The sequence below is a fragment of the Perognathus longimembris genome, chromosome 4, assembly GCF_023159225.1.
Source record: "Perognathus longimembris pacificus isolate PPM17 chromosome 4, ASM2315922v1, whole genome shotgun sequence".
In the NCBI taxonomy this organism is placed as follows: Eukaryota; Metazoa; Chordata; class Mammalia; order Rodentia; family Heteromyidae; genus Perognathus; species Perognathus longimembris.
The window spans coordinates 56,981,244-57,004,211 of record NC_063164.1 but is presented as its reverse complement, the minus strand read 5'-3'; the positions used below and the strand labels follow the sequence as shown (position 1 = coordinate 57,004,211).

The 22,968-nt window shown below is 34.7% G+C and overlaps 1 protein-coding gene across 1 annotated transcript in view; it reads left to right on the top strand.

Moving 5' to 3' along the window:
* LOC125349994 (sodium channel protein type 2 subunit alpha-like) overlaps window positions 1-22,968 on the top strand; it is an 84,861-nt gene that overhangs the window by 40,233 nt on the left and 21,660 nt on the right. Inside the window, exons 15-19 of the mRNA XM_048344263.1 lie at window positions 597-835; window positions 6,184-6,357; window positions 8,551-8,907; window positions 12,886-13,365; window positions 21,444-21,564. Of these exons, the coding sequence (XP_048200220.1) occupies window positions 597-835; window positions 6,184-6,357; window positions 8,551-8,907; window positions 12,886-13,365; window positions 21,444-21,564 (1,371 nt within the window). The remainder of the gene's footprint in view (window positions 1-596; window positions 836-6,183; window positions 6,358-8,550; window positions 8,908-12,885; window positions 13,366-21,443; window positions 21,565-22,968) is intronic.

Sequence of the window (22,968 nt, the reverse complement as noted above, 5' to 3'; positions counted from 1 at the left end):
TTTATGCTAATAATTATAACCTAAGTTTCTTAGGCTAGATATTTCCTCTTATATGTGCCTTCCTGTTAAATTGAGATATATAAGAATGGATACCTTCTGGTGATTAATATGCAAATCTACATCAAATAAAAGTTAACATTAATGTGAAATCTTTAAGCTGAGACTAATGACACAACAAAATTATTGCATTTGGAAGTATCTAATCCAAAAAACCCTGAGATAGAGCATTAGTGATTAAGATGTCTAGAGGCTCATCTAAGAAGTGGCTGATAATATAGTGTACATTTCTTCCTCTATCTGAACATGAATGAGGAAAGTCAACTCAAATCCTATAATTTCTGTTATCCTGGTTGACAATGGTCCAGAAGCTGCACATTACAGAAAGTGTCTTAGTAACTATGGAGTATTAGCTTTTCCCTACCTACCCTTCATGAAACAGCAAATTTGTTATAGTTTTATCTGGCTCTTCCATCAGATTACTCAATAATGCTTTTCCATATTTTATATTATTTTTCAAAGAAAATATTGTTAAACCAAGCCCTACTATAATAAGAAAGTTATCAGTTTTCATGAGTGTTCTAACTTTTTTCTTCCAGAACTTGAAGAATCCAGACAGAAATGCCCACCTTGCTGGTACAAGTTTGCTAACATGTGCTTGATCTGGGACTGCTGCAAACCATGGTTAAAAGTGAAGCATATCGTCAACCTGGTTGTGATGGACCCATTTGTGGACCTAGCCATCACCATCTGCATTGTCTTGAATACTCTCTTCATGGCCATGGAGCACTACCCAATGACAGAGCAGTTCAGCAATGTGCTGTCCGTTGGAAATCTGGTAAGACTCATCGCTGCAAGTTTGCAATGGCCTTTGTTCAGTTATGTGCCACTCTCAAATAAAACACCCACTCATCAGCCTTGCTAATGATGGCAATAAAGCTTTAGAATCCGTTTTAAGTAATAAAAAAATATATACTGCCACCCTAAGCACAGTGCAAATGATTCAAGAGATTTTGATGATCATTTGATATGGAATTACATTACAATTGATTACCCATTAGAAAGGTGATTATGAATCTATGATAACAAACTTGAGCATATTCCAAAGGAATTTAGAATACATTCATCAGCATATGCTTGCATTTGCCAAACAAATTGGAAAATAGGTTACCTCCGATATTTTTCATGTAATATTTGCAAATACCTATAGAGGAATGCCTTAGGAAAAGAACCTCATGCGAAAAGGATTATTATTTTTAATTTCTTCTAAAATTTCAGTAATTTGTAAATTACAATTTTACATATATTTTTACTTGGAACATTACATTAACATTTTATAGTGACCAAATGTGAAGGTACAGGTCTGTAATACGCATTAGTGAAAGGCAGATACTGGAGGATTGTGGTTCAAGGTCAGCATGGGCAAAAAGTTACTGAGACCTATCCCGACAAACAAGCCTGACTTAGTGGCCCACACTTGTAATAGCAGTTATATAAAAGGTGTAGGTAATATGATTGCAGTCCAAGGCCAGCCTGAGGAAAAAAAGTGTGAGACACTATGTGAAAGACATCTAAAGCAAAAACTGCTCTGTGCGTGGCTCAATTTTTAGGGAATCTGCTTAGCAAGTGGGAAAGAAACTGCTTAAGTTCAGACTTTTCAGTATGGCTACAAATAAAGGCATGCTATGATATAAATGAAAGTAGAATGGGCATATATTCAGAAACAAAATGAATAAAACACAGACAAAAATATATGATACAGATCAGCATGGTAGCACACACCGGTAAAGCCAGCTCTTATAAGACTGAAATAGGAGGGTTATGGGTTTGGGGCAAGCCTGAGATACAGAGTAAGAGCAATCTATCTATCTATCTATTTATCTATCTATCTATCTATCTATCTATCTATTTTTGTGTATATATTTATATACAAACATATATGCATATGCACATATATATACAAATATACAAATATATATATACAAATAAATAATAGCCACTTGAGATGTTTAAGTTCTTATTCACATCACAGTATGATAAATGAGAACATAGAAAAGCTTTATAATTATCATAAATAATACATATATTCTTACTATAAATATATTTTATATTATAATCATGAACAATATATTCTTAGGTTATATTGTACATCTTACTCTTAACTGTCATGTATTTTAAATTATATTTCAAATAGTTCTTCCCTGAATCAGATGATAAGGTTAATGTGCATCCACCACTTATTTTGAATCAAGTACTGCATTAGGTGGCTAATACTTCTTTAAGTATCCATGAACTGAGGCCTGGGGTAGATACTGTAACTGATCTCATGGGAAAACTGATCCCATGAAAAACTGATAGAGTAGCAGAAACTCTGAATGCTCTGAAAGATTATAAAAAAAATTTGAAAGGGGCTGGGGATATAGCCTAGTGGCAAGAGTGCCTGCCTCGGATACACGAGGCCCTAGGTTCGATTCCCCAGCACCACATATACAGAAAACGGCCAGAAGCGGCGCTGTGGCTCAAGTGGCAGAGTGCTAGCCTTGAGCGGGAAGAAGCCAGGGACAGTGCTCAGGCCCTGAGTCCAAGGCCCACGACTGGCCAAAAAAAAAAAAAAAAAAAATTTGAAAGAGTACCTAAAGCTGTGATTACAAGTCATGGAAACTTAGATCAGAAAGGAAAAATATTGTTACTTATCCAAATTTTCACCTGCAGAGGAAAGTCCAACATCACCTCTAACAGTGGGGAAATGATGCAACATATATGTCATAGAATACTAAGTAAGTACAAAAATACTAAAAAGAATACAAAAATGATACCCTGTCACTTGCAACAAGATGGGATAATTATGGAAGAGAAACAAGCTGGGAAGAAAAGGAGAATTACTACATGATCTCACTCATATCTAGAATCTAAGAAAAGTTGATCTCATAGAAACAGAGTAGAATGGTGGTTTTCAGCTTGAGGAAACAGGAGAGAGGGACAGAAGAGAGGCGTTTGGTCAAAGTGTACTACTACACCTAGGTAAATAAGATTAATAAGTCCTGCTACTATTTCTCTCCGGAGGCTGACTCTACGTAATTATAAATATATAAGTTAGAAATAGTAGAAGAAATGATTTTGAATACTTTCACCATGAAGAAATGATAATGTTTAAATAAAGGAGATCTAAACCTAAATAAACTCAAGTAAAAATTAAATTAGTAATTTAAGGAAGCCTGGCTTCTGATAATTTCATTAAGTTTTCCCAAATATTTAATGAAAGTTAATGTTTTCCTTAACAAGCTATTCCCCAAAATAAGAAGAGAAGGTAACCCTCCTTGACTGAATTTAGGAGATTATCCAGATATCAAAATCAGATAAAATCATAGGAAAGAGCACCCTATCCCAGCCATATCCCACATTAACAAAACAAAAAACTTCAGCAAAATATGAGTACTGAATTTTATAGTACCCAATGTTCCTTAGTATACATGTGTCACTATTCATCAAATCAACAATTAATGGTCATTAAGTTAGAGCCTTACCCACCCCCCCCCACCATAATCCAGGAAATATCCCCGTGTATATTACCTGTCAGAATGTCACACTAATTGCTTTAATAAATATCTCATATTGAAGTTACCAGTAAGGATACATCATGTCACATAGTCAAGCAGTAGAAAAATGGGACTCCTAAGTGGGAGGGAAAATAATTTAACAAGAACAGATCTACTGAAGAGTAGAATAATCATTAGAATAATCAGGAAAAAAAAAGAATAATCAGGAAAGGTGTTTTGGAGGAGCTATTGCAAATATGTTAAATATTTTAAATATAATTGTGAAGAATAAACAGAAAATTAATAGAAACATGCAAACTCTAAAAACTGTTCAAATAATCTAAATGTATTATAATTTCAAAGTTCAAATTCTAGAATTAAACAAAATACTTTTCAGGATGCTAGTGGATCACACCTGTAATCTTAGCTACTCAGGAGGCTAAGATCTGAGGACTGTAGTTTGAAAACAATCTGTACAGGAAAGTCCATGAGATTCTTATTTCCAATAAGCCATTCAGAAAAAGCCAGAAGGGATGCTATGGCTCAAGTGGTAGAATGTTTGCCTTGAACAAGAGAAGCTCAGGAACAGCACACAGGGCCACAGTTCAAGCAAAAAGACAGACAGAAAAAAAAAATCACTGGATGAATTAAAAATAAAGCAGCAAATATAATATATAATTATAAATTATAATTCATTGCTAAACTGCAGTAAATCCACTGAAATCATCCAATTTGATAATATTTATATGTATAATATTTGCATAATGGGAAAGATAGAATGAGAGAATGGGACAAAATGTATTAGAGTAATAAATGGCCAAAAATATGATAAAAAGAAAATTTACCTTACAGATGTTAATATCACCTTAAAAACTTTCTACACATTTAAGCAAATCCACACTAGGCTTAGCGAAGAAATTTTGGATGCAGCCAAAGAAAAATTATACACATTATACTAACATATCAGAAACAATTTAGATCACAACAAAGTGGCCTGATGGAAGAAAAGAGGAAAGGAGGGAGGAAGAGAGAGAAAAAGGAAAGGAAGGAGGTAGAGAGGAAGAACAAAAGGGAGGAGAGAAAAGCATTATACCACAAACCATGAAACAATCCATCAAAAGTTAGTGTGACCCAAAAGATTACAAGCAAGACCACACAAAAGCCACCAGCACAACTATGTTCATCACAGCACAATTTGTCACTGCTAAAACTTACAACCAACCTAGATGCCCCTTAGATTATGAGTGGATCAAGAAAATGTGGTACATATACCCAATGGAATTCTATGCTTTGGTCAAAAGGAATGATACTGCCCCATTTGTTAGGAAATGGAAGGACTTGGAAAAAAATCATACTAAGTGAAGTGACCCAGACCCAAAGAAATATAAAACCTATGGTTTCCCTCATAGGGAATAAGTAGTACATATCTAGGATAGACATAGCAGAAGAGCACAACAGCTCAATAGCAATACCCATATGAATGCATAAGATAATGCTAAGTGAAATGAACTCCATGTTATGGAAATAAGTGGTATATCATTGCTGTAGTTACTTTCAACATACCTAGTGAAACTGTAACTTTTGTTTTCTAGTATTCCTTTCCTGTGGTTTTACTCCTGCTATTACTGTAACTGATCTTAGTACCCCGGATAATGTATAGATGTGTATTGGAACTAGGGCAAGGAAAGGGAATACCAAAAATGAGAGACAAAGGATAAAAAGACAAACCATTGGAAAAGTAATACGTACATAACCAACTGATATAAACAAACCATACAATTCATGGGGGGAGGAAACTGGGGACGGGGGAGATGGGAGAAAAATGAAGGAGGAGGTAACAAGTTGGATAAGTTATGCACTTGCCTAACATGTGAAACTGTAGCCCGTCTGTACTTCACTTTGACAATAAAGAAGAAGAAAAAAAAGTTAAGTAAAATAAAACACTTTAAGGTAAAACCTACAGTAGTGTTACCATACCAGAATTGTGCTGTAAGAAAATTCTTTAGGTAAAAGTGGTAAAAAAAAAAAATCAGGTACATAATTGGCTATGGAAATGATGTTCATTAAAACCAAATGGATATATAAAACTGACAAGTGTTTTCTACCTTTTCCCCTTGATTTCTTCAAAAAATATGTGTTTAAAACAAAGCTTTATAATAACAGAAGAGTAAGGTGTGTGAAAGATTTTGAATAAAATGACACATTATTAATGCTGTGAAGTAAAACATAACACATTGTTAAGGCTGTGGCTGTAGCTCTGTGGTAAAGCAATTTCAGGGTATGCACAATGCCTTGCATGCCAACCAGCACCACAGGAAAGCAAGCAACTTCTTGTCTGACAGACTAGTGTCTGTCATAAATTTGGAAGTAAAAACATTATAAACAAAATAGTATTTATTAAATCCAACATTACACTGAAAAGTAATACATCTTCAAATTTAAGTGTGAAAATCTATCAAGTGTGTATATTAAGATAACAAGGGAGAGAAAACCCTAAGATCATCTCAACAAATGTAGAAAAGTATTTGAAAAAAGAAACCCTCAACATTTATGAAAGAAACTATCAGTAAACCAGTAATTTCTATTTGTTGGTCTAAATTATTTATGTTTCAAGAATATTTCATCATGTAAGACTTCCTTTCTCACTTAGGTCTTCACTGGGATCTTCACAGCAGAAATGTTCCTCAAGATAATTGCAATGGATCCATATTATTACTTTCAAGAAGGCTGGAATATTTTTGATGGCTTTATTGTGAGCCTTAGCTTAATGGAACTTGGTTTGGCCAATGTGGAAGGATTATCAGTTCTGCGATCATTCCGGCTGGTAAATTAACTAGAAGTGCCCATAAAATGTTGAAATTAATTTAATGTATTCTTATAATCATATCCTTTTATAAATAATGGTGCTATTATTTAACAACATTTCTGATACCAACTGGATCACTTCACCATTGGACTGGGCCCTGTTTCTCATAGCAGCTTTGATGAATAAATTTTTATTCAAGTGAACCATCAACAGTTCTCTCCTTCGAAAGCCAATAGCAAGTGTTCTGGGGAGAGAAGGGAGTCACAGACAAACCCAAATCACAATGTAAAAAACAAAACCATACTCAACTCAGTTCTCCATTGTTTGTGTGACCATATACAAGACTTCACTGGAGCCCAGAATGGGCTTCCCTTTTGATCTAGACCTGCCTACTTTGTTCCCTTAGAAACCAAAACTTGTTTAAGGGATAAAGGTAATCAGGTAGAGCTCCCCAACATTTGCTCCTTCTGACAAAATAGAAAGTTATCAAATTCATTCTCTTAAAAGAGTTGCCTGGATTACATTTTTCAATTTTAGAGAAAATATCTTTAAATCTAGATAGATAGATAGATAGATAGATAGATAGATAGATAGATAGATAGATAGAGGGATAGAGGAATAGATGACTTTTATATTTCACAAGTTTTAATATCTCTTAAGCTTAAGGGACATAATACTACTTGATACATTTCTATTGAAAACTTGATGTTTTAGTGTGCTACAACTTTGAGCATGTTCTAAATTTATACTGAAATAATAGGAGCTATATACAATGTCCCACAGTAGGTTCCTATATGTGAATTTTCCTAATGCTTATTGATCTCAAGACTTGGTAGTGAATTCTGTTTGGAATTTCCTTTGCTTTATGAAAAGTTCAATCTGCGTTGACATCATTAGAACTTTGATTTCTCTCCCTAATCCATAAGTATACTTATGTCTCTCTTTGATGCCAGAAGAATGTAATAACTAGATTCAAAAGTTAGAGGTGATTGTATGACAAATAATATGTATGAGCAAGGATGTTAAAAATGTTTATTAAACCTTAGTGATAAAGTGATACAACTTAGGAAATGAGGGAGCATTTTATCATTGCAATCTTACTTGGTGTTTCAGGTTCTTTTTGCAAAAAAAATATGCTCTGGGAATAAATTAAACACTGGTACTTGTATTCACTCCTTTGAGTCACTTAAATGCCATTAAATAACACACTACTCTCTTCCTGACATTTATTGAAGCATCAGAAACAAAATACTGCACCTGTTGATCTTCAAATGGTACTTTTGAGTCCTCTATTAGCTAATCTAACCCAAGTGACAAGCACAAGGCAGAGTGACATTTACGAACCTTAATCACTTGATTAATTAATTCACTGAAGACATCACTGTTGGAAAAAAAGTAACATTTTACACAAGGCCAAAATTTCTTCTTATAATACAATAAATCAATGTTATACAAGCAAAAGATACAGCTGAATTATACTCATCAGAATACTCAAAAATGAGCTCATTTCCTCTTGTACCTTATATAATTTATGTGTTGTTATTTTCACTTATGCACTAGTGTGGGATATTTCAAGTACACTGACAAATATATTTGCTTTAGCAATTTAAGTAAAGCTAGCCTCTGCTTCTTTGAGAACAAGTCTCTGCTAATTAGCCAGTTAATCTTAAGTATTTCAGTTCCTTTAAAAAAAAATAGTATTTGTCATGTCCTTCTGTAGGAGTTTGAAAGTTTCGTCATACATTATTGTTGAAGTGCCAAGGTTAAACTGAAATAGAATTATTTTGTTTATAGAATTTAATATTTAAAAATCGAAAATAACCTATGGTTCAAAATGCCTACTACAGGGCTGGGGATATGGCCTAGTGGCAAGAGTGCCTGCCTTATATACATGAGGCCCTGGGTTCGATTCCCCAGCACCACATATACAGAAAATGGCCAGAAGTGGCGCTGTGGCTCAAGTGGCAGAGTGCTAGCCTTGAGCAAAAAGAAGCCAGGGACAGTGCTCAGGCACTGAGTCCAAGCCCCAGGACTGGCAAAAAAAAAAAAAAAAAAAAGAAACAAAATGCCTACTACATTTACTAGCTGATGGTTTTACACATCCTTAGTCCTTCTTTCTGTGATTGAAGTTGTTACACTGAAGATTTCTGCTGTAAATAAAACTTCAGATGAAATGCAGGGCATTAACAGCCTTCTTGCTTTCTGTTCCAGCTTAGAGTTTTCAAGTTGGCCAAATCCTGGCCCACCCTGAATATGTTAATTAAGATCATTGGCAACTCCGTGGGGGCACTGGGAAACCTCACCTTGGTCTTAGCCATCATCGTCTTCATCTTTGCTGTGGTTGGCATGCAGCTGTTTGGTAAGAGCTACAAAGAATGCGTCTGCAAGATTTCCAATGATTGTGAACTCCCTCGCTGGCACATGAACGACTTCTTCCACTCCTTCCTCATCGTGTTCCGCGTGCTGTGTGGAGAGTGGATAGAAACCATGTGGGACTGCATGGAGGTGGCTGGCCAAACCATGTGCCTTACCGTCTTCATGATGGTCATGGTGATTGGAAACCTCGTGGTAGGTAGCAAAATTGTTTTCCTTTGTTTCAGAAGAAAACTTGATGAGATTTTTTTTTACTGTATGGCTAATTGGGAATGTGGCTTAGTGGTAGAGTGCTTGCCTTGCATGAAGCCCTGGGTTCAATTCCTCAGTACCATATAAACAGAAAATGCCGGATGTGGCGCTGTCACTCAAGTGGTAGAGGGCTAGCTAGCCTCGAGGAAATGATACTCAGAGCTTGTGCCCATGCCCTGAGTTCAAGCCCCAAGACTGGCAAAAAAAAAAAAAAAAGAAAGAAAGAAAGAAAAATGTGTGTCATACTTATGTTTTGATGGCTAGTCACTTTTGTACCAAATTTATTTCCAATTTTCTCATATTCATAATTACATGAACTAGATATTTTACAGACGACTGTAATCTACAAAAATCGTCAAAACACTGTAGCCACGAAAACATTCTATTTCACTTTCTTCTTAACGGATCCAAGGAGAAGAACACGCCTGTCCTTTATCATTCAGTTGTCGTACTGCCTTATTGAAGTGTAAGATCTGTCGTTCACTTTGCTTACTGGTAACAACATCCTTCTAAAATACTTCAAACTTGAGTTTTCTAGAACCAGAAGTTTAAAAATTTATTAAGCACTTCAGCTCATTAAAAGTGCACAGGACATTTGGTCCCAGAAACTACAGTATGAGTCAATAACTTTGACTCAAGAAACACTGATTGTACTTTTGACATAAAAATTAACTACACCCAGCACAACCATACTGAGTCCTGGGTGCATGGAGATGACAGAAACAAGTATATGACCATGCCATGGTGTTTACTCAAACAACAGTAAAAGTAGGAAGTATCTAATACATGTGAAAACAAAATGCTGTATCTCAGGTTCACAAAGTTTATAAAGGTTCACCAAAAAAAGAAAGATTTTTTTCAAAGACGTTGGACCTGTAATATTTATAAATGGAAGATCACTTTAAGGAAGAAAGGTAGACAGTAGGAAACAGTACACTCCTTGGTTGGGGAGCAGAGGACAATAGAAGAAGCAGGCTATATATATAGTATATATATGCATATATGCATATATACACCATAATGCTTTATTAGGACTCAAACCACTGAAATACAGAAAAGATTACCACAAACAATATTATAAAACCTATAACATATGGACCTTGTTTCTTTTTAAGGATAAACTCTGGAGGCCTGGCATAAGTAGCAAAGCACCTGCCTAATGATCACAAGTTCAAACCCAAGTATTGCTTCCCGCCCACCCCCCCAAGAAAAAGGACAGATAAACTTCAATTTCCTAAGTTGAGGGGGAAAAAAGGCAAAGACTATTATTTTATTATCTGTTTATTTACATCATTTATTTTAGACTCTTTGGTCTTCCTAAATAATGTGTCTTTCATAGGGCTGTGAATGGAATCCATGGCTTTGCAAGTGCTACACAACTATATTCCATCAATTTCCAAAGTAAAAAGAAACATGGACAGTGTATAACTGAGAAATATGAACAAGAGCTTAAAATATCAAAGAGTTATTACATAGTTTCTGTGGGTCAGTAATTTTGTAGCAGCTTATCTGGTTGGTTCTGATTCTCCTCACATGGTAGATGTCATGCTGAGCTACAGACATCTTGATGGAGGTAAAGGACCAGCTTCCGAGGAGTTTCAATTTCATGTCTAGTAGCAGGTGGTGACAGCTTAGTGTTAGCTGTTGGTTGAAGGTATATTTTACAGTCATCAGAATCTTAAAAGCAATTTTAAGATGCTTGCTTTTAAAAATGTTAAAGATTGAATAGAACATGAAGAAGTAGACATTGGGGTCACATACAAAGGCCATAAGAAAGAAAGAAACAGTCATAAGCTTCATTAAATACATCTTACATTACACATATTAGAGAAGAGAAGGAAAGACTCAGACAGATTAATTATTATAGCAAAGAATTGTTGACAGGAAACTCAGAATTGAAATATTTAAAGTAATCGAGGCTGTATTCAAGGCTATAGATACCTTTTAACCATGAATTGAAGATAAGCAACTGATATTTTGGTAAAGGTCATGCAGCTAAAGAACACAGAACATATTATTTTTTTTATTGGTTGTGGGGCTTGAGCTCACTAACTGGGCGCTGTTCTTGAGTCTCTCTGTGCTTAAGGCTAGCACTATAACACTTGAGCCACAGCACCACCTCCAGTCTTCTGGTAGCTAATTGGAGGTAAGAGTCTCACTGGGACTTTCCTTTCCAGGCTGGCTTTGAACTGAAATCCAGAGAGTAACTAGGATTACAGGTATGAGCTACGCACACCCGACACAGAAAGTATATAAAGAGAAAGAAACTCAGCCAAGCTGATATGTCTAAGAGTTTATTGAAATAAAACATGTTTTTCTAGTGTTCATAGTATGAATTCAACCATAAAGAGAGTTTCAAAAAGTACCCATAACCTATATAGATGATATTTAATATTCACTTGGATTGCTAGATAGGCATAACATAACTGCCTATTAATATGCAGTAATCAGACCTACTAAAATATTTCAATTCTATACCTTCAAACATGGTAAGAACTGGATCATCTCTTTCTTATAGGTAAAAATTTTAATTTGACATTTAACTTTATTAAATCAATGACATTTATTAAATTAATCCAAACTATTAAATCTAATTTTTATATTTAATTTTATTCTTTTTTTTTTGCCAGTTCTGGGGCTTGAACTCAGGGCCTGAGCACTGTCCCTGGTTTCCTTTTGCTCAAGGCTAGTGCTCTACCACTTGAGCCTCAGCACCACTTCCCGCTTTTTCTGTTTATGTAGTGCTGAGGAATCAAACCCAGGGCTTCATGCATGCTAGGCAAGCACTCTACTGCTAAGCCACATTCCCAACACTAATTTTTCTTCTTTTATCTATTTTTCATCAAAACAACAAATCTAGAGACAAATGACAATAAAACATCATTTTTATGGGAAATTTCACAAGTAGAGGATCAAGTCTTGGTGTGATTATCAGGATCCATGAAATAGCATTAATATTACACTTAGTACTTGAAGGATCTTTTATACTATGCCTTTATTTTCAGTGGAATTTTATTTAAATTTTCCCCCAGATTTTCTCTTTTGTACTTGTTTCCTTTTTCAAAAGGTCCCTTTACTGCTGAGTCTTTCTTTTGTTCTGTATGCATACAGGATGAGGACTTGTGTGCATTGTCAATCAAATTCTGTGAAATGCTTGGTTCTTTACTAATTGCCTCTCTTTGAGTATACACAACAAACTTATTGTCACTAATCTTTTATATGCTACTGCAAATGGGGCTTATTTTTAGGTACTATTAGTCTTTAATTCAATATTAATGTTATTTTTATGTAATAATAATATCCTTATAGTAATTCTAATTTTCATACAAATACAGCAACCATGATTTTCTGAATCAATAATTGGAACTCTGAATGGAGAAGGGAGTATATTTTTCATAAATTAAGCAAAAACATGTCTAGGTGAATATTGGTACAAAGAAAAGAAAAGAAAAGAAAAGGTCATACTTAACTAACTGTACCAGAATTATAGTCAAATGTATGATTTATATTCATGATTATGTTTGTAAATAAAATTAGAATAAATTATTAGCATCTTGAGAAATATAGATTTTATGGTTAAAATACCATCCTAAATAAAATACCATCCTAAATAAAAGTTTTATTTTTTTCCATTGGTTATTTATAGTTACCTACATTGAACTTTAGGAATTGAACTTCATATAGATGTTTCATGCAATGAAAGATTTGGTTATTTTGCAAGGGTGTAAAAATAGTGCTAATATTAGTATTTCATATAGGCCAGGTGTTTATCTTATTCTCTGTTTTTCAGAACAGTATGTCTTAAAGTAGAAGAAGCATTTATTATAAAATAAATAATGGGGCAATTTGGAAAAACCTATAGTTAAAGACAATTGGAATGACAGAATGGCCTTATCACCTATTTTCTTTACTGTGTTTTAGGTTCTGAACCTCTTCTTAGCCTTGCTCCTGAGTTCCTTCAGTTCTGACAACCTTGCTGCCACTGATGATGACAACGAAATGAATAACCTCCAGATTGCTGTGGGAAGGATGCAGAAAGGAATTGATTTCGTTAAAAGAAAAATACGTGAATTTATTCAGAAAGCATTTGTTAGAAAGCAGAAAGCTTTAGATGAGATTAAACCTCTTGAAGATTTAAATAACAAAAAAGATAGCTGTATTTCCAATCACACTACCATAGAAATAAGCAAAGACCTCAACTATCTCAAAGATGGAAACGGAACCACCAGTGGCATAGGTAGCAGTGTAGAAAAGTACGTTGTTGATGAAAGCGACTACATGTCATTCATAAACAACCCCAGCCTAACTGTGACTGTGCCCATTGCTGTCGGAGAATCTGACTTTGAAAATTTAAACACTGAAGAGTTCAGCAGCGAGTCAGATATGGAGGAAAGCAAAGAGGTAGGAATTTTCAGCAAGGGGATATTTTGATATTATATATTCCTGTTGCCTTAAAATTAGGTCTTTTTCAATTGTTTAACTCTTTCCTCTAATAAGAAATGCCTTCTGATAAATTCTCTATAGTAAACATGATGATTGACTAATCAATTAATATTAGATTCAAATGTAGTTACGTAAATGATATGCTGACTTCTTCCAGCTATTTACCTTTGTAAACACAGTCAAAAGTTATCATGCAGATTGGCATGAATTTTGTGAAGTATTTTAAGATAATTTTAGATTTGGAAAATGCCTATTTGTGCACTTTCTTCCCTATAATCGGTCCACAATGCAGTTTTGTTGTATGTAAGAGAAAAGTACTTGATGAGAAGGTAATTCCTAGTCTCATCTGTCAAACCATTTCATCTTCTTAAACATTTCATGAAGTTTAGTTTTTATTTAGTTTCTTCAGACTTACTAAGTAATGGAAAATCTGACTGGGATCTTGGCTTGATGTTTAGTGATCATTTGTGGTTCATAAAGTAAATAATTTTTAAGAAAGAAAAGTTTGTTGGGCTGGGGATATAGCCTAGTGGCAAGAGTGCCTGCCTCGGATACACGAGGCCCTAGGTTCGATTCCCCAGCACCACATATACAGAAAACGGCCAGAAGCGGCGCTGTGGCTCAAGTGGCAGAGTGCTAGCCTTGAGCGGAAAGAAGCCAGGGACAGTGCTCAGGCCCTGAGTCCAAGGCCCAGGACTGGCCAAAAAAAAAAAAAAAGAAAAGAAAAGTTTGTGATTAAGAATACAGTAAACATGTGTTAACCCTACTGAACCCAATGCTTGTAGTTACACAAACAAAAGGCCTGCCTGCATTAAAGAATATAAAGCTCTGAATTTACCAATGGAATAGAAGTCACAGTAAAATGTTCTTTGACTTAGAAGAAGATCATGAATCCTAGAGTATGTTTTTGCTTTGCTTTATCCCTGATTAACCTACAGATAAATAGAGGCAGAGTTTGGGAGAGAAGAAAGAAAACCTTTTAAACTTGATATTTAATTATTTAACTATACAAAAATGAAAATAAGATTCTAAGTAATCAAAGCTTGCATGAACAAATAAAATCCAAAGCAAAATTTTCCCTTTTCTTATTTGAATTGCTTGAAGGGGAAAGTAAAAATCTCTGTTACTGATACATAAAGTTTGAGCAATTGAAAGCATAGTTTAATCATGATCATTATGAATCAGTTAATGCACAAAAATACACACTTAAAAGAAGAGCTTTAGGGAGCTGGGAATGTGGCTTAGAGGTAGAGTGCTTGCCTAGCATGCACAAAGCCCTGGGTTTGATTCTTCAGCACCACATATGTAGAAAAAGCCAGAAGTGGCGCTGTGGCTCAAGAGGTAGAGTGCTAGCCTTGAACAAAAAGAAGCCAGGGACAGTGCTGAGGCCCCTAGTCCAAGCCCCAGGACTGGCAACAAAAACAAAACAAACAAACAAATAAAAAGAGAGCCTTAGATATATTTTAGTATTTCTTGATATATAAAGTAGATAGCATTACTAAGTCAATTATAAGGTAAATGTAGATAGTAAACATGAACTTCTTGTAAGTTTATACATAGGTGAAAAAAATTAGATCTAAGTAACAGGGTCATAGTTGCCAGCTTCAAAAGTAACAGAAATTCAGGAGGAAAGCAGTAATCTCTTCTTTGCAGAAAGAATTACTGTAATAAGTCCAAATTCTTACTAGTTGAACTATTATTTTTAGTTAAATACCATATAAGACATTGTTTTATCTATGTATTTATTTCATTTTATTTTAAGTAGTTATAAAGGAATTCCAATTCCACAAGTTAGGTCATGAGTATTATACTTCTTGATCAATTTTACCCCCTGCCATCATCCTTCCCTATCCTTCCCCATCCTATCCATACCCTCAAGTTAATATATTTCAACTTGTACAAATGTTAAATGAGCATAGGTAGATTATGCTTAAAAGTATTATACCCCTAATATTGTATATTGCAAAAAGGAGAAGTCAAGATTGAGAAACTAAAGTTAGATAACTGAGATTTTAACATATATTCCCTGCCATTAGTTTCCCATTGTATCTCCAGGTTAAGTGTAATAAAATATTCTATTAATAAGATATTCTATTAACACTGTTACCTCAGTTTTGAATTTAATATCTAGACATATTGTTAATTATGGCATTATGATAAACTTTCTAAATATAATTTTGAAAACTAAAAAAGTATGAATCATGTAATATAGGAAGGGAATATAGTACATGAGTTTGAGATATTTTTATTACTTGGTAGCTTCTCAGTAGAAAACAAAAGATAATTGAAATAATTATTGAACAATTTCAAATGGACCTATGTGAAATAGCTTCTTACTATGTGTCTTTTCCCCATTTCTGTCTGGTCACTTTGATCTGATGGTTTGAGATTGTGCATTTTAGATCATACACAGAATATTAAAGGACGGTTGGAAACATAATTCTTCCATTCTAAGAGATTTCTAAAGTCCAAGCAAAACTGAAACACTTCTCTCTCTCTCTTTCTCTCTGTTTTTTTCCCTCTCCCTCTTTCCTTCTCTCTCTCTCCTTGAATGAACTTTTTTCATAAGATCAGCTGAGTGGACTCAGCTTGTTATTTAACCCATCTGTTTTTATGTCTCTAGGTGTATAATGTAACTCTTACTAGAGTATTTTGATTGTACTTAATGTAATTGCTTTTGTGATTTTGAAAGACTGGTTTTACTTTTAGAGATTTTAATAATGTTGAAAACATGCTTGTGTGATAATTTTTCAAGATGTAATTTAGTAATACCTTCACTGCTTACCATTCTTACTTCTCACAGGGGTAAAATCAAGCTGGAACCATCAAGAACGCAGCTCTGGGGTTTTTTAACCAGCCAGAGACTCGTGCCACCACTTTTGCCCAGGTTACCCAAGCAAGTTCTGCATATATAAATACAGTCCGTTTCTAAATGACTTTTGACTGGCCTGCATGCTACTCAGCTCTGCCCCTTGCCCATCCATTGGCAGTAAAATAAAAACATGTCCAGCTTCTCTTATGCTGAGTTATATAAAGCATGGTCAGACAAGTCTGACAACGTCAACTTTTTAGGAGACAATTTAGCTGCTACTTTTCTTATATCGGTTTTACTAGAAATCAGATTAATGAAAAGTTCAAGTGCATGCCTCTATGGAGTATTTATTTTTCATTTAATATTACATATATTGAATATGCTAAGACTAATGAAGAAAATGTAGGTGCACTTTAAAACACTTACAGAAAATCTTTCTCTCCCCTGCATCTTTTTTTTCTTTTTAAATATAGCCCCAGTGAATCTGCTTTGTTGTTAATTTTTTTTTGTTTAGCCTCCTATTGTTTTTTCTAAAAAGTTATTTGCCAATCAAACCAATCCTTCTTCATGTGTACGGTTCCTATAGGGTATTTCAGTGTGGCAATAATAGAACTGAGTTGGAGTATTTACATTTTGGCTGCCAGCAACATGGGTATTATTTTCACTTGCTTTATTTGAGAGAAAAAGACATCACTTTGTTTAGTAGCTGACCAGAAAGCATTTTGCAACTAAATATGATTATCTTGGAGATTCTGTTGATATTTACTCCTAAAGTTCTTTCACTAAGGAAAAATATATAAGCTATTTGAACACCAAAAAAAAAAGATGAATCTTACATTTAACTATATGTATGTGGCATATTCATTCTGAACATATATCTGGAGTTCACCTCCTTCATCGTGTTGTCCAATGTGATTTTATTCTCCCAATGTGATTTTTCTGTCTCCTCTCCATCTGTTGCCTTAAACCATATTATTTAAATACACCATGTGTGGCTAGCTCTGCAAACTCCTACATAGGAATAGAATCATGAGCTCTTGCTCCTTTGTTGTTTTTTAATGAAGGAAAGTTCCTATCCTGTGACTGTAACAAAGTATAACACCTTTCTGTGAGCTTCATATAGTTGACCATTAATTATCTGTATTGAAACACAGTTCTCTGAACAAATACCTTAACCATCTCACTTCATCAAATTTAGTAATTTTAAAACATTAATCAACTTCTATTACTTCATATTTAATTAGTTTCTTTTCCTTCTGCTATTAAAACTGTATAACCACCCTAATATAACATGTTTGCCTTTTTGAAATGAGTGAAGATCATACATTCTTACTTCACTCTTTTATACCTGGGAACAAAATATCCTGTCACAGCTATTCCAGATTCATAGGGTAATCAAACTTTAGATCTAAAATCATGAAAAATCTGAAGCTAAAGATTTTTGTGTTTTTAATTTAACTTGTTGGTCTTTTATACATTTGAACTGCTCTAACAAATTTTGTTATTTGTTTTCTTTTGTAATTTTTAAGAAAGTCATTGAGCAAATGTCAACAGAGATCCTATAAATCAGAATTTTGGGTCTGTATATCAGGGTTATGGTTTAAAATGATGTTTGTTCATGGAATACCCCTTTATCTACCTACCCCTACTCTATATTAATACCTTCACAAATTACAAATATAGCTTGAATTAATATTTAGGTTCATCACAATTTTAAAACATGAAAATCAACATATTACAAACATCAAAAATATAAATTATTTATAATTCTCAGCAATTATTTAAAATTGAGAAAGGATAAGTTTACTTGTGAATTAGCAAAGAAATGCCCTAGAGAACCATGACAGACTGGGGTACTGAAGACTTAGACTACAACTCGTAAACCATTTGACTTTGACAAGAGGATTGAACTCACATATCCTTATAAAAATAGATATTGGATTGACTGATGTCAACCATTAATGCAGCTTAAATTCTTTGCCATTTGTAAATTGAGTACCACAAGTACCACATGCTATTTCATTACAGGGTAAGATGGGCAAGGATGAGACTGCTGTTCATAAAGAAGGAAAGTAATGTCAAAATGATTCTGTGGTACTTCTGACTACACAGTTAAACCATACTTTATAGATTCATTTTATGTGTGGATTATTGGCACATTTAATTCTAATAAATGTTGGACATCATTGATATGAGTCAGAATCTTAAGGGAATTTTTTATTAAGCTACAAATAAGACAGGATATTGTTTATATGTTATATGTTGTTTATATGTCTTTGAATGTGAAAGTATCAGAGAGGAGTTGTTACAAGTGGTTAATGGTTAAATAAGGATTCCACATACTGATCATTCATTCACTTACTCAACAAATATTTAGTAAACAAAAATGAGAGTGACAATGATGGGAGCAGCATGGTCTCCAAAAACTTTAGTCAAGTGAGGTACATTTTCTAGGAGCAAAAAGTATATTTATGTTGCATTTTTGTAAAGGTAATAACCTATTTGGCTTCTGAGAAAATGCATCTATCGTATCTATCGTTCCTGTATCAGTAGTAAGGCACTGTGCTGGAATGTAAAGCAACTATTAATTTTTCTATCATACTATGATCTAGGTACAAGATATTATTTAAGTGCCTTTTATTTTCGAATTTCCAGATGTAAGACCTAAAAAATATTCTTTTAAAAACTTATTATTCTCATTTTTAGTTGAGTATGAAAAAAAATTAATATATATTCTCAGTAGTTCCAATATTCCCCTAATTTGGACTAGATTTCGAATGCAATGAGCTGCCTGGTGACTTGTACTTCCCTTCACTATTGATTGGTAAAAAAAAGTATGTCAGGAATTCAGCATATCCTTTCAGTACTGAAAGAAACAAAACAAAACACTTGTTGTGTTAGTTGTAGGATGTAGAGTGCATGGTTCCTGCACTAAATGTCTCAAAAGAATGTTTAGGAGTCTGGAATCTACCTGTCTGAAATACCAAAGATACAAGTGTAAGCCAAACCAAAAAAGACTATGAGCAATCTAGGGTACATATATGAGAGCAAAAGGAGCATGGACCAAATTGGTCATTCAGATGTTTTTAGCGAGATGTTGTGGATGGAAGAAGTATGGTTGCTGCACGATAGATAGAAAAGAGGGAGTGGTATTGCTGACTTGGGTCTTCATGACCTAATTAAGTATTAGCAGTCTAGCTATCTGGCAATAGAAATGATACAGCAGGAATGACCCCTGATGTGACTGTGTTGAACTCTGAATTCCTGTAATATGTTGTCTGGTGACTTTCTCCACCACCTAACCTTCAAGCTGAAGGCTTTATTGTTCACTACTTCAAGTCCTCAGCATTCACTGAACACTTGCTACCGTCTTCCAAGCTTGATGTAGGCTCTGATACAGTCATTCACCAATGCCACTAAGGCTGCTGGAGACCCCTGAGAGTAGATGTTTCACTTTCTCTTGGGCACACCACCCAGCTTGGTAATTTCACTTGCAATCTCCATTCTTAAAAGGAAGTTTCCATTTTCACTGTGTACTGCCTATAGTTGGATCAGATAGGACTAGGCCTCGATTTGTCTGATTACCTGTGTTCTGTTTCAACATCCCACAAATGACAACATCTGTGGTCCCTTATATCTAACAGCTTCATGCAAATTAGATGGATTAAATAAGAAGATAACCTCAGACTTACCTAACCAAGAGTCTAACAAAAGAAAAATGATATATAATTAGAAGAAGTCTACAAAATCAGAGTATTTATAACAAATCTTTTCCCCTTGCATTCAATGTTTCAATGACAAAGATAGCATTATATCTAAAACCATGACATAATTGGTTAGTAGAATATCAACTATCTTTGAGCACCTTATAACATACAATTTTTAAGGCTTTTTAAACAATTTTTTTAAATCACAGAACTAAATCTAAGAAGGCAGGTTATCTAATATTTATGCATCTATACCTGTTATAGTCGGATTAGCTGAGGCAAACATCTTTGCAGTATCATATGTAGTTAAATATTTTATTTCTTCATAAATAAATAGAAATATTTTCTTTTATTCCTGTATTAAAACAGAACTGTTTTTCATGAAATGAAAGGATCCCTCTTTGTGTGGGAAATTCATGCAATTCTTGGCTCAAATACTAGTAGAATCTTTCCAGTACTGACTACAGAATATTAGTTATTCTAGTTGTACATACCTGTGTGTGCATTTTATCATGTGCTTACCTCATCCTCTTTACAAAGTAGCTCTTTGAAGCTCCACCATTCCTAATGCTATGCACTAATGGTAATAACATTGTGACAGGTTCGAGAATGCTGTGGCCTAAACTACTCTGATTCCACGTGGCACTCACACCTGGCCTTGCATCATTTCTGTAGTTTCTTAAAACCAAGACTGGGATCTCTTCATTGATATCGATCCCAAGAATGGCCTTAACCTAGCTAAAGTTCATCCATTTCAAGATTCAAGCAAACTTCTCCCAATGTGTTTTTTTTTCTTTTTATAGTTGATTTAACCCAAAGGAAAACAACAAAAGATGTGTTTCTGCCTTTACTAACAGGACAGGCGAGAGTGCCAGAGTACCAAGTAGTTTCCAAATGCACACTGAAACTGGGAAGTGCATTGGCCAAAGGGAATGCAAAGTATCAGCTCTTGCTATATAGCTAACAATGTGCTGCTCTTTTCTGAACTAGAAAGTAATAGAATACATTGAATAACAATCAGTAGTCTATGTTTTCATGTCAATGAAAAGTGGACAGATTTAAATGGTTGCTGTCTGTGTGCATTGAATCAGATCTTTTCTGCATTTGACATGAAAATACACTTGTGCAGCTTTTGTTGGTTGGGTCACAATTTTAGAATATAATATTATTTACAAATGAATGTACACAAGCAAGACTAGAGATGGCCAGTTGACTGGCCATTCACATAAACTTGCTGCAGGATCTTATTTCAGAATCCTTGTATATGGGCTTCATCAAAAGTTGTTTCTATTGTTAGTTCAATATTTAAAGAAAAAATGATATGAGTGCTCTATCTAATCTTGTGACCCCCCACTTCTACCTAAGCAGATTGGCATTGCGTTTAAGTTATTTTTAAATTACAGCTCAAGAAAAATGCATATCGAAGACTGGGGGTTGGGGAGGGGGAAGACCTTATGACTTACTATATTTAGAGCACAGAAAATATTTTAAAGCTTTTCTGTGGGATTGATTTTCAGAAACTAAATGCAACTAGTTCATCTGAAGGCAGCACAGTTGATATAGGTGCTCCAGCTGAGGGAGAGCAACCTGAGGTTGAACCTGAAGAATCCCTTGAGCCTGAGGCCTGTTTTACAGAAGGTAAGTGAAGCTGGGGCACATTTGGTTGGAAATCTTTTCATGGCTCTTCATCATTTCTGTCTGTTTTTCTATCTGTCTAACTGATTTTAATCACTTATTCCTATCATACTAACAGTTATGCCTCCATTTGCTAATGTTTGCCTTTTCTATGTCAAAACAAAGTTGAATGTTGAAAATAAGTTTAATTTATATAATATATAAATTTATTTTTGTGGCTCCTGTTTAAGAAAGGCTATTTCATTGGCTTTTCTGGGGCCTTCTACAATATCTACCAAGAAAATAAGCTGAATTATACATGTCTTCATCTAGGCTTCAAAAAAAAACAAAAATGAAGGAAGTAGTTTGTCATTTACTCATACTCATAAAATAGTAAGTATTAATTGAGGAATACACATGTACATTTTAATGTGTTTATTGTTATGATTAAAGAGTTGTACAAAGGGGCTACAAAATTCTGTAAGTCAGGCTATGAGTACAGTGCTTCTTTGGCAATGGTATCTTTCTTCATTATCCCTCATCCCACCCCCAACCCTGCCTTGTTCCTACTCACAAGTTACACAGTTCATTTTTTACATAGTGTATGTTGAATATAATGACTGCATTTGTTCACCCTGCCTCTCTCATTCCTATAGTCCTCTCTTTAACACTCCTCCACCTAAAAAAAATCAAATATGTTTCTATTTTCTAGAATGCATTTTGGGTAAGAAGTATTTCAATGGTCCAGAGGAGTTATAACTTAGGATTCCTCCTGTACACATACATTCCTTTAGTCTGTTTGTGTGTAAATACAGGCCATATATGTTATCATGCTTATTTTTATTTTACATTTGAATTTATTCAGGACTAGCAGTCCTCTGTATTTTACATTTAACTTTTTCTTAAGTAGCTGTATAAGCCTGATAGCCTACTTTCCCATAGCTTAACATGCTCCTTCCCTAGGCAACACTAGGTCTATCTAGTGAAGGCAGTAAATAATTAGCCTCCACTCCCTCTTCCTTGAGGTGGCACTCCTTTAGTACAATTAATGACCACGTAAGGCAACAAGATCCCCTTACAAGGGGCCTCCAGGGTCAAGGCAGCTGCAGGACCTCCTTGGCAGCAGCTATCAATTATAGCCTGACATGGTGAAGCCCCTGGTCTGCGTGTCCACACAGAGGTCCCGTCTCCAAAGGCTCCTAGGTTATATATGTCACCCCAGACAATAGACTTCTCACTTCTCCCAGATGAGAAGGGGTCTTGCCAGCCCCCTTTGCTGGCAATAAATTTTCCTTTGTTCTTTTGTACCTAGGTGTCTGTGTGGTTTCTGGCAATGCCTGATATATTCTGACAAGCAGTCTTCCAGTATTAGTCAAGGAAATTTTTTATTGTCTTTAAGTAGTTTTACAAAGGAGTTGTCATTTAACA